The following is a 13,404-nucleotide window of genomic DNA, read 5'->3' as shown; positions in this document are numbered from 1 at the left end:
CATTTCTGCTCTTGAGGCCAGTCTGTTTCTCTGCTACTGGTTGAGATTATTTTTTTTGCTTTATTTGCTTCAGTTTTATTCCTTAAGCTTAGTAATATTATCTCTCCACCTCTCTGATTTTTCTGACTTGGAGGAAGTAATGTAGCACCATAATGCAAATGATTCACCCGTTTGTTTTCTGCTTCTAGGACTTGACAGACTGATCTCTCTCATTGTTGATGCTCCAAGTATTCGAGATGTCATCGCTTTTCCCAAATCCTTCAGGGGACGTGACCTGATGGGCAGTGCTCCAGACTATGTCACTCCAGAAGAACTAGAGCCATATCACATCCAGGTTTCCTGGCCTCTTGCAGAAAAAGAGGCGAAGCAAAGCTGATTTAGAGCCAGTGATGTAAGCTGATCTGTTTAACCAGAGGTGGTTACAGCTTCTAAATACTAGAATTCAGTTCAGAGGGGGCAGTGCAATCGCACTGTACCATGGCAGTTTCAGGGTTGAATGGGAAACAGACGCAAGGGCTCCCTGACAGGAACTCACCTTTGGCTCAGTAATAGTAAGGAGAAGTAGAAGAGCAAAAGAAAATAACAATTTTAGCATAGGACATTTGAGACTGGCTTTAGGGTGTCCTACAGGAGGGAAGATGGGATCTGTTTTCTTCCAACTCCCCACTCTTTCTGTGTCCCTTGTAAAGTATTTCTTCTCCCATCTGGAAGTGATGGTGTCAGCTTCCCTAGCAGATGGTTTGTGTTCCTGATTGAAATAAATAACTTACTCTTTTTCTATGGATAAACAAAGTTTAATCCAATTCCTTAATTGTATTCTTTAAACGTGTTCATTAGAGCATAAGCAAAACAGCGCTGGGTGCGCGGGGGATTCACTCCGCCCAACACGCACACCTTAACAATAAGAAGTGTGCTTAAATACAGTATGGCATTACATATTCATAATGACCCCAGAAACGCCTATACATATTCATGATCTTTCCCGCTTTTTATTAAAATGAGTCTCAGATAACCATTTACATATTCCCCTCCTTGACCCTCCCCTGTTGCGCCTGCGCAATGTCACTTGGTGAATTTGAGGAAGGGTCTTTAGGGGTCTTTGGATGAAGGCTCCTTCAGCTTCGTCACAGTGGACTTTTTACCTTTGGCTCATTAGGAGGAACTGGTTGGAATCCAAGCTACCAAACCGACTGGAACCGGACTGGTGCCTCCTTCTTACTGTAAATCTTGGCTATCTTGTCTCCTCAAGGTTGCACAGCTGGTTCTGTAAAACTTCTTATCTCGGCATTTAATGAAGTCCTACTTTTTTTAGCACAAGTAGTTACATACAGCTCCAAACTAGATATTAATAATGTGGTTTAAAATGTTAGCTTGTTAGTAGGCCCTTATTACATAGTTGCTTAACCCTTAAAATGTTAGTTCCCAATATCAATATAACTTCCTAAACAAGCTTCATAACTTTTTACATAGAACTTAACCACCTTTCCCTTTTCCAAATTCAGGGTCCGTGCCTCATTTGGTTATACCTGTAAACATTAAACATCTTTGCACGAATCACAACTGCATTTTTCACAATTCCCGCCTTTTCTTTTTATCCTATTGATTCGTGCTTTGGCCTCAAAGTTAGCCAGCACCTGCCTAGCGGCAGCTAGGTCCAGTTTGGTGTTATCTTTTAAAATCATCAATTTATGCCCCATTCCTTTTGTTGCCATTTCAGGATCTATAGGCATAGCTGAGATTTGCATGCCTTGGACTACTGAATGTATTAACCGAATAAAGCACGGGATCATACATGGTACAAACAGTAAACCCAGAAATGCGCATAATATCATGAACCCTATTTTCTTCCACCAGGCTCCCCCAAATAAGTCATCCCACCAATGGTTAGTTAGTATAGAATTCCATTTCTGTACTGGTACATGTGCAACTCGTTTTATCTCCTCTGCTATTTTCATTATAGCTTCCCCATTATCATCTATTTCCAAACAACACTCAGAAGTATTCCATTTCCCACAGACGCCCCCCTCTTCAGCTAAAAGATAATCTAAGGCTACCCGATTTTGGTACACTGCAGCCCTGGTCTGAGACAATTGTCTTGCTATAAGATTCAGTGCCTCAGCTGTCCGGTTGCTTATTATTTCAACCACTGCTTGCAACCGGATAATTCGGTTTAACATATATATTGGGGTACGGTATCCCCAACTTCCATCTTGGGCCCAGGTGGCTGGATCATAGTATTCAATTATCCTTTTCGCAGGCCATTCATCATCTTTCCAAGTTTGCGTTCCTCCTATGGGAGCATTTATTAAACCCCTCTTCTCTCTGTTTAAAGTTTCGTACAGAGGTTTCCCCAGATGACTCCCTTTTTCCTTTGGTAGAAGGAAAAATGCTGGTTGAATTATCCCTATTGTACAGGACCCTCTCCATTTAGGCATTAACTCATTATAAGCTCTATTCCCACATATCCAAAATAACCCATCAGGGGCTTTCCATGGTTCGTTTATATCGGTTGAGCCAGGATTCCGCCAATATCTCCTTAAATCCCCAATTTCCTCAAAGGGGTTTGCTTTGCTTTGATTCTTCCAGCATATTGTTTCATTTCCCAGACTACAATTTCGAGACCAATATCCATTAGGTGGACCTGGCCACCAAGTGGGAGGAATAGAAGTATTTGATGAATTTGCCCGCAACACTAACTTACAAGGGGTTTGTCCAACGTATTCAGTAAAATCTCGTTTACCATCATCCCTTGATATGCATATCTGCCCTATTATTAAGTGACTTAATACCCATCCTTCTGGTCTTTTTTCTCGAGTTACATGAGTTCTGTTCCATACCAGTAATCCTTCTGGGCTTACACTCTCTCCTCTCCAAGGCCACTGCTCTGCCATTTGAGACCCCCCACATATCCAGCATGATGTGACATTTAATTCCCGGGCTATCTTTTCCATAAGGTCTATAAACAGGTTTTTCCCTACTGTTGGTAATTGTAATCCCTTGTCTTTTTGCCTTATTTCTTCATACCAATCACTGCTTTTCTGCACCACTTTCTGTTTCTCTTGCCTTCTTTTCAATTCCTGAGTAGCACTCTTTACTAACTCCTCCTTATACTGATCTTGCACTCCCCCTCCATCTGAATAGCCCCACATACCAGTTTGTGAAAAACAGATACTCTGTTCTCCCCTAGGGCAGGAGACAGAGCCTACACCGAGTCCACCTTTCCCTAGATTAGTTGCTACCCATAACTTCTGCCCTTGGATTTCACATTTTTCCAATTTTGTTCTATCATAACATCCAGAATTAACATGAGTGTGATAATTGAGAACATATTGTGTCAGTCGTCCTATTCTCACGCGCTCATAGCACTTGGTACAGGGATTGGCCAGGCTAAGTTGGGAACAATAAGTCACCACTCCTAGCAAGAGGATCAGGTCCAGGTTTCTACACCCTCTGCCTCTCTGGCCTACCAGGTTGCAGCTGGCAGCCGAGTTCATCATCTTCTCGGCAGCAAGGGTAGTGTTCCCGCCTTTCCTATTTTTGCCGTTAGGTGATGACTTTTTATCGTATTGCAAACTCTTGGCCAGGAGCAACAGGACGACACGAAATTTTATCTCTTTTTTTTTTTTTTTTTTTTTTTTTTTTTTTTTCTTTCTTTTCACTCTACTCTTCCTATCACTGGTGGACTCTCTAAATTCCCATACACCCCTTTAGTAAATGCCTTCCATAATTCTTCACTATTCTTTTTGTATTCTTCCAGTGACTGTTAGAATTCTCAATCTAGCTTTGGTTTCCTTATCTTCTATTCTTAAATGCTTATTACACAATCCTGTTGGTAATTTCCCTTTGTGGATATGCTTATACCACAGTTCATTACAACCTAAACATCCAATACAGATAAGAGAATTACATATACAACTTAGTTCAACATGCTTAACTATTAAAACATTCTGATTTTCATTTATGCTGGACATTCATATGAACAATACTGATAGTAGTTACATCACCGATCCCGTGTTAATTTCAATTTCAATTCCCCCGGTCCTTGAGTTACTTTCCAAGTTCTTTCTTCCATCAGGGGTCCTTTAACTCGAGAGGCGTGTGACCATCCTTTCTCTGCAGTCCGAACTGCTGTTTCTGTAGTTAACAAAACAAGAAAAGGCCCCTCCCATCGTGGAGTTAGAGTATCTTCTTTCCAGGCTTTAATTAGTACTTTATCCCCAGGTTGTATTTTATGAATCGGAAACCCTAAAGGCGGAGTCTGATTTAAAATCCCTTTCTCTCTCAGTTCATTTTGATTTTTGTTTACCATGATCACATAGTGTTGGAAAGATAAATCTTCAATTTCAGGAGGAGATGTTGGCATCCACTGAGTAAACGGCATGCCATACAACATTTCATAAGGGGAAAGGCCAGTGTCTGAATTAGGCATTGTCCTTATGTTCAGTAAAGCTAAAGGCAAGCACTTTATCCAAGATAATTGAGTTTCAATCATCAGTTTAGATAGTTGTTGTTTCAGAGTCTGATTCATTCTTTCTACCCTTCCGGAACTCTGGGGATGCCATGGAGTATGATATTCCCAGGCTATGCCTAAAGCAGATACTACAGCCTTTAGTATTTTAGATGTAAAATGCGTTCCCTGATCTGAATCAATGGCCAAAATCATCCCAAACCTGGGGATGATTTGTTCTAACAATATCTTGGCCACAAACAGAGCATTAGCTCTCGCTGCTGGAAAGGCTTCAGTCCAGTGTGTTAGCTGATCCACTATAACTAGCAGATATTTGTGCCGTCCCACTTTTGGAAGTTCTGTATAATCTACTTGGATCCTTTCAAAAGGTCTATATGCAGTTTTTCTTCCCCCTGCTTGGGCCCTCCTCATGTTTCCTTTATTTATCTTTTGACAAGTCATGCACCCGTGGGTGATTTGTTTCGCTAGTTCATATAGCCCAAAACACCCAAAATACTTAAGAAATTGATCACCCAGTGCTCGGGTTCCCCAATGAGTTCTCTGATGCAACTGGTGTAAAATTACCCTAGCATAACTTTTTGGAACCATTTCTCTATTATCTGGTAATATCCACTTATTATTTTTAAGTTGTGCTCCTATCTTTTCTAATTCTTGCATTTCTTTTGGAGTGAATGACTTCTCTCCTGTACTTTCTGATCCTTCTTTCAGAGGCTGTAAAACAACTGGTTTTAAAGGTAACACTGCTGCTTTCCTGGCTTCTTGGTCAGCCAAATTATTCCCTCTAATTCTTAACCCTGTTCCTCTCTGATGCCCCCTTACATGAACCACTGCTATAGCTGAGGGCTCCCTCAGGGCTTGCAACACTCTGATTATTAACTCTTGGTGTACTAGCCCCTTTCCTTGAGTGTTAACAAGCCCTCTCTCTTCCCAAAGCTTTCCAAATGTGTGCACCACTCCGTAAGCATATTTGGAATCTGTATATATGGTACCTTCTTTCCCTCTTAAAAGTTTTAATGCTCGATATAGAGCAAAAAGTTCACAAGCCTGCGCTGACCACGCAGGGCTTAAAGATCCTGACTCAAGAACGCTCATAGTTTTTCCATTTACTATCGCGTATCCCGATTTTCGTTTCCCGTCTACCACTCTTGAAGACCCATCAATAAAATACTTTTCTCCTTTTGTTAATTCCTCTTCTTCTAAATCGGGTCTGATTTTAGTTTGTAATTCTATCACTTGCACACAATCATGTTTAGAAGATTCAGCTACATTTCCAAATAGGAATTGTGCTGGATTCCTAGCTCCCGTTGTTTTCAGCTCTAAGCGAGGGGAGCTCAGGAGAATGGTTTCATATTTCAGCATCCTGCTATCTGTTAACCATTTCTCTGCTTTCTGTTGTAAGATCCCTCTTACATCATGTGGGGTATAAACAGTTAATTCCCCCCCAAATGTTACTTTCTTAGCTTCCTCTACCAACAAAGCTACTGCCACTAAAGCTTGTAAGCATGTGGGCCATCCTCGGCTTACAGGATCTAATAATTTTGAGTAATACCCTATAGGTTTCTTGCTGCCTGCCCAATCTTGGGTCAGTACTCCATATGCAGTTTGGTTAGTTGTTTCTACAAAAAGCTGAAATGGTCTCCCTACATCAGGTAAACTTAAAACAGGGGCTGTCATCAGAGAGTTTTTTAATATTCTCAAACGTTCTTCGTCTTTGTCACTCCATTTGAGTGAGTTCATTACTAGTTTCTCATATAAAAATTTTACTTTCTCGCTATAGCCTTCTATCCACTGTCTACAATATCCTAATAATCCCAGCAATTGCCTGACTTCTCGCTTACTTTTTGGTGCAGGCAAGGCTATAATCCCTGACACTCGGTCTGGGTCTAACTTCTTCTGCCCTTTCACTAGCCAGTGTCCTAAATACTTTACTTCTGGCTCCACAAACTGCAACTTGCTTTTTGAAACCCTCAGTCCTTTTTCCCCCAAAAAATTGAGTAATCTAATAGTCCCTGTTCGCACTGCTTCTTCTTCCTTTCCAGCAACTAATAAATCGTCTACATATTGTATGAGTTTCACCCCCAAAGGTGATTCAAATTCTAACAATAATTTTTCCAGTGCTTGTCCGAACAGGTTGGGAGATTCAGTGAATCCCTGGGGCAGCACAGTCCACCTTAACTGTTGCTTTCTCCCCGTGTCAGGGTCCTCCCACTCAAATGCAAAATAATTTCTACTATTTTCATCTAGAGGACAAGCCCAGAACGCATCTTTTAGGTCCACTACACTATACCAAATATTTTCGGGAGATATTTGATTTAATAACGTATACGGGTTCGCCACTACGGGAAATCGGGTTTTAGTTCGCTGGTTTACTGCTCTTAAATCTTGAACAAGTCTGTATGTCCCGTCTGCCTTTTGGATTGGCAGGATTGGGGTATTATGAGGAGACATACACGGCTCTAAGGTGCCATGTTTTAGCAACCTTTCTATTACAGGTTTTAATCCCTTTCTTCCTTCCAGGGGAATAGGATATTGGCGCACTCGAATTGGAGTGTCCGGGTCTATTACTTCTATCCTTATAGGTTCTATTTCTAATTTTCCCATGGTTTCAGGAGCTGACCACACAGCAGGATTGATCTCTGTTTCATCATTCGAGGTTAAGGTATAAATCTTTACTTTCAACTCCCCCTGCTCGACCCCTATGGTCAGCCCTAAAGCTACAATCAAGTCCCTCCCCAGCAAATTATTCTCAGCTTCAGATACTAACAACAAATCATTAAGGCAAATTTGATTTTCCGATTCTATTTCTACGTCACATAAAACAGGGACTTTGAAGGGTTCTCCCTTTGCCCCAACTACAAAAGCGGTTTTTCTACTTAATGAGCATCCTTTAGGAAGTTGCTGTACTGTGGATCTCTCTGCTCCCGTATCTACTAAAAATGTTATTTCTTCATGATAGGGGCCTATTTTAAGTTTTATCAAGGGCTCGTTAGTCGCTTTGGCCCCTAACAAATAGAGCCCCTGACACCCCTATTCATCTTCTTTAAACATTTTCTCATCTTTCTCCCTTTTTAGACACACCCGCTGTATATGCCCCTTTTTCCCACAATAATAACAAGTAGGAATGCTTTCCCGTTGACCAGTGTTAACTGATACACTGTTTACTGGAGCTGACCTTCCCTGTGGTCTGTTCCTAGGCATCCAGTTTATTGGGGCTGCTCTCCCTCTCTGTGAATTCTGTTCTTCCCTAAGTGGCAGGTTATCTTCCTTTTTCTGGCACTCCCTCACTGCAGCTACTAAGACTTTTGCCTTTGCCCTCTGCTTTTCCTCATCCCTTCTCACATACACCTTCTGTGCTTCCCTCAGAAGCTCCTGTAATCCCCTGTCTTGCCAATCATCTATCTTTTCTAATTTCTTTCTTATGTCCCCCCAAGATTTAGCTACAAACTGAGTTTTCAATAATGTGGCACCCACAGGGGATTCGGGATCTAATCCCGAGTACATCTGTATACTCTTTCTAAGTCGTTCCAGCCAATCTGTGGGGGATTCATCCTGCCTTTGGTATTCGTTAAAGGCTTTATTAATATTTTGTCCTCGAGGGACTGCCTCTCGGATACCTTGTATAACCATTTCCCTTAAATCTATCATATTTTGTCTCCCCTGTGGGTCCTGGGAATTCCAGTTAGGTCTCTGGGTTGGCCATTTTAGGTCCCCCTGGGGTCCTTGTTGGTGTCTCCTTTCCCAATCTCGCATACCTGCCACTCGGATCATTTCCCTTTCTTCTGCAGTAAATAAAATACTCATAATAGACTGAAGTTCCTCCCAGGTATATATATTGGGGCCTAAAAATTGGTCCAGCCCTTCTGACACACCTATTGGATCATCTAATAATTTCCCCATATCCTTTTTGAAATTTCTGACATCTCCAGTGTTTAAGGGCGCCGTTACAAACCCTATGCCCCCTACATTACCCCCCATAGGCACTTCTCTAAGAGGGTATAATTTTGCTTCACTCTCACCCTCTAGCTCCTCCTGACTCATAGTTTTACTCCTTGTCCTGCTTGAAGGGGGGGAGGTAGGAGGGGCTGGAGCTGTAGGAGCGGTAAAGATATTTTCAGCAGGAGATGGGGGTTGCCCGTGATACGGTGGAGGCAAAGCCTCTAACGGATCCCAGGAACTTTTCTCATCCTCTTTTTTCTTGAGAGCATACAATCCTATCATTTTTGAACTACCTCTCCAGCAGGCAGCATAATCCATTTCCTCCTGACAAAAAGGTTCTTTACCATTTACATATAAATTTAGAACCTGACACATCCAATCATCAAAAGTTCCAAAAATAGGCCAGTATATGTGATCAGGTCTAATTTCCTCCTTAGTCCATTCTACCATACAATACTGAATCATTTTCTCTTTACTCTTACATTGAGTAAACTTCTCCTTATCCCAAAATTCTAGCATAACCCCCAAGGGACTGTCTGGGGGTATTTCTGGTAGGCTGCTCCCTTTCAGCCTCTTGGGCCTCCCTCCCCTGGGATCCCGAGAACCTAGGGACTTACTTTTTCCCTGGCCCATCCCAAATGGTGCTTCTTTCACTCTTTTGTGCTTTCGCTTCGTCCCTTCAGTGGCCAAGTCCCTCGCGGGAAATTGGAAACGCACTTAGAAGGACTCCGCACTCGCTTCGTAACTACGTTACGTCTCACACATTCAGCACACAAGCACCAATAACACCACCCGACCCGGCAGTACTCACAGTCCGCTGTTCCTGCTGGGGTCTTCGTGCACGTTGAATTACGGGTGTACTGCAGTAATTCTCCGGGAGCTCAATTCTTTTGCTTATGCTTTAATTTTGAATAACGTTGGTAGCTCTCCGCACACCCAAATCCAAGGGCCACTATTAAAGTGGGGCGCCTCCCTTGAACCTGAGGTAACAGTGAGCTATCCAAGGTTATCACGTCGGGGTCACCAATTGAAATAAATAACTTACTCTTTTTCTATGGATAAACAAAGTTTAATCCAATTCCTTAATTGTATTCTTTAAACGTGTTCATTAGAGCATAAGCAAAACAGCGCTGGGTGCGCGGGGGATTCACTCCGCCCAACACGCACACCTTAACAATAAGAAGTGTGCTTAAATACAGTATGGCATTACATATTCATAATGACCCCAGAAACGCCTATACATATTCATGATCTTTCCCGCTTTTTATTAAAATGAGTCTCAGATAACCATTTACATATTCCCCTCCTTGACCCTCCCCTGTTGCGCCTGCGCAATGTCACTTGGTGAATTTGAGGAAGGGTCTTTAGGGGTCTTTGGATGAAGGCTCCTTCAGCTTCGTCACAGTGGACTTTTTACCTTTGGCTCATTAGGAGGAACTGGTTGGAATCCAAGCTACCAAACCGACTGGAACCGGACTGGTGCCTCCTTCTTACTGTAAATCTTGGCTATCTTGTCTCCTCAAGGTTGCACAGCTGGTTCTGTAAAACTTCTTATCTCGGCATTTAATGAAGTCCTACTTTTTTTAGCACAAGTAGTTACATACAGCTCCAAACTAGATATTAATAATGTGGTTTAAAATGTTAGCTTGTTAGTAGGCCCTTATTACATAGTTGCTTAACCCTTAAAATGTTAGTTCCCAATATCAATATAACTTCCTAAACAAGCTTCATAACTTTTTACATAGAACTTAACCACCTTTCCCTTTTCCAAATTCAGGGTCCGTGCCTCATTTGGTTATACCTGTAAACATTAAACATCTTTGCACGAATCACAACTGCATTTTTCACACTGATGCTCACTGATTCTGTTGGCTGCGGACTGTTAGAGTAGAGCAGTGCTGTGCTGGGCAAAGAGCTCTTTGCACACAGAAAACACAGCAAAACTTCAGCCAGCAGCTTGTCTCGTGTTGAAGGATACAAGAACATCCAGGACTTGCCACAGGGACTTGATATTCAGCTATGTTCCCTCTTCAAAGAGGGAAAGAGAAGCGTTTATAACACTTGCAACAGTTGTCCTGGTAATGCTTTGTGAAGAGGTGATGATCTGTCTTTGGGGCCTGTGGTCCTGGTTTCTGAAGTTTGTAAATAAACTTTATCTGACCGTGTGGTTTTGACTGAGCTTGGCTTTGGGCTTTCTCTACAAGAGCAAGCTGCAAGTTGTTCTTTCTGACCCCTGATCCCTCCAGGAAATGACAAGAGATTTGTGACAGCATAGCGGGGTTGCCAGTCTCCTGTGAATTCTGCCTTGTCCTGCAAACCTGCAGCTACAGTGGTGAGTGCTGCAGCAACAAGTTCCTCACCACAACTGTCTGTTCATCCCAGTCCTACACCAGAACAGCCACAGTGCAGGAACAGGACATGGGCTCCAGCAGCATCGTACGAGACCACTCAGCTCTGTGCTGTAGCATACAGCAAACCCTCTGCAGAGACACCCCACCCTGGTTGGTGTTAACTCTGTTTAGGTTGGCAAAAGCAGAGGATTGCTGGGAGGAAGGTGAAGAAACTGAGGAAAAGAGAAGGAAGAGATTACCTGGCTAATCTAGGAAGGCGGTGCAAGGGAAGAAAAGTGAGAGCTGCTGTGTCCCAGCTGGGAAGAACCACGGGAGACATCTGCACATCTGCATGAGGACAGAAGGCAGACTGCAGTTCTTGTCTGAGCTGAGGCTGCGCTCCAGCCTTCTGCAGGAGATCCTGCAGATTCTCACCGATTCTATGCTGCTCCAAGGGTTACCAGCTGATTGAACCTTCATACTGTGGGATAATAATATATGGTGCTGTACACTGTTGGTTGTTTTGTTGTTTTAAATATTGGACTGTCTGGTCAATAAGGAACAATGACAAGGTGGCTTCTCAAGGTTTTTATTTTTTTTTTTTAGTGCTTTATACAGGCTAAAGGTACCATCCATAGACAACTAACAGTGGAGCTGACTTGCTGCTGCTGTGCGGGTTATAAGAAGATGTAGTTCTGTGTGTAAAAGAAAACTTAAATCCCTATTTAATGTTATATCATCAGTCTTAGAGCATGGTTAAATACTGTTTAAAAAAAAACCAAACCAACACAATCCTGGATTTGTGTTCGTATTCATTCTAGCCAAATACTGTGAATTCCTTTATTTTTTTCATTATATGAGCTATTAATTCTTAGCTTGAAATTAATTCACCTTTGTTTTACTCCTGAGTAGAAGCTGGCAGTAATGGAGGGAGGCTCAGCTTTCAGAGGGAAGCTGAGCTGAAAATTTGATCCCTAAGCAGATCCATGTTAAGAACAATTTGTTGTTGTTTTTGTGGGGAAGAGAGTCACCCTCTGAGTGTTACATGAAATGTTTCTGTTCACTTAACTTCTAAGTGGTGATGCAGAATACAGCTACTACAAGGCTATGTATATTTGGTCTGATTTTTTTTTAGAGTATGCTGGGTTTTGTTATTTAGTTTCTTTACTGGTTTTGAGATTTAAATTTGTGTGAAATTTACTTGAGGATCATCTGTGTTCCCAAAGCAGGGATGTCAGAGGCTTGTTTGAGGACATGCACTCACAGAAAAGAAGTTATTCTGGAAAGTTCTTCGCTCCCTCAACACTGTTATTTATAGGAACTGTAAACATAATGTGCTGAACTTTCATTTTAATTGTGAAATAAGGGCTGGTGTAACATTTGGTTAGTAACTGCAAAGGCAAATGCTAATGCTCTTTGCATCTGAAGAGTCCCAGTTTTTGAAATTAGGATTATCATCGAGCGTTCAAAGGGTAACTGATGTTCTGAGAAGCTCTGGCAGAAATGTAACGCTGCTTGGAATGTTTTTCTTGAGAGCACTTGTCAAAACATGTGAGCAAGCTGTTTGTGAGGCCACACATCCCTTTTTCTGTGAGCTGGTTTGTGTGATGTTTGTTTACCCACTGCTGTATTGAGGACTCAGTGCAGTTACAAGTGTGTGACACAGCTATGATTAACTACCATGAAAAAAATGCAACAAAACGCGTCCTCCGAGCTGCTGCAGTCCTGCCGTGATTAGAAGAGATATATCCCAGTTTTATGCAAGCCATTTGTGCTTGGGTTTGTGAATGACGGTGTTTCAAAATACAAGGGGGTGAATTTGCCAGTGTTTGTGTGGATGTTGCCACAGAGAAGACAATTAATTATTTTGGCTTTTGGGGAGTATTGTGTAAGATTTCACTTGGGCTTGCGGAAGCCCGATCTACAGAAAGTCACTTTTAAACCACGATCTGGCTGGCATGCTTTGCTGCGTATAATATTTGAGGAAAAGCAAGAGTAGACAGGCGTTGCAAAGAAATGCATGGAAATAAGGGATGGTCATACCGCAGAGCAGTATCGCCTGTTTGCTGGGGAAAATCTGGTCTGTGATCCTGAAAATAGATGTTGAATCCACTACTTCAGCACAGTGTCTGTCAGAAACACCAGCTGAAAATAGGCTGCAGCATAACCACTAAACAAGCTTTCAGAGCCCTCCTGGCCTCTCCCCTCTGTTCTTATGTTTGAGACAAACCTATGGAGAAACGTTGCCACGCCAGCTGCCCTAGGAGATGCAAAGTCCTGGACTCCTATTTAAGTGCTAATCTTTCAGTAACGTTTCATTAGAGGTGTTCTGTGTAAGAAAAGGTTGGTGAATCTGTATTGCTGCCTGGTTTGGGCTGGTTGTGTGTGTTGTGTGGGTTTTTTTTGGTTCTGTTTTTGTTTTGTTTTGTTTTTCCCCCTCTGTCCATCAACTTAATGAATGTCCAAAGGCCTTGGGGCTGCCTTTTTACTATTCCTTTTTGTCGAAAGAGCGAGTAGTCATACAGTTAGTATACCCAGACTCCTCCCTGTGTTGGAGGGACTGATGAGACTGTCGGCTGTTACCAGAAACATCCCCTGGCACACAGGGCTGCCTCCCATGCCACAGTTTGTATGTGCATAAAATTAGTAATAAAATACGTTATCTCCAGA

At 42.2% G+C, this 13,404-nt stretch overlaps 1 protein-coding gene across 2 annotated transcripts in view; it reads left to right on the top strand.

Annotated features, from left to right (window-relative positions):
* The window catches only part of DARS2 (aspartyl-tRNA synthetase 2, mitochondrial), a 29,612-nt gene extending 16,208 nt beyond the window's left edge, over nucleotides 1-13,404 (top strand). For both annotated transcript variants that reach the window (XM_065071848.1, XM_065071846.1), the window contains one exon: nucleotides 189-13,404. In XM_065071848.1, coding sequence (XP_064927920.1) covers nucleotides 189-376 — 188 coding nt within the window. In that variant the 3' untranslated portion in view covers nucleotides 377-13,404. The remainder of the gene's footprint in view (nucleotides 1-188) is intronic.

The sequence above is a fragment of the Columba livia genome, chromosome 8 (genome assembly GCF_036013475.1).
Source record: "Columba livia isolate bColLiv1 breed racing homer chromosome 8, bColLiv1.pat.W.v2, whole genome shotgun sequence".
In the NCBI taxonomy this organism is placed as follows: Eukaryota; Metazoa; Chordata; class Aves; order Columbiformes; family Columbidae; genus Columba; species Columba livia.
This window is presented reverse-complemented; position numbering and strand designations above follow the sequence as displayed.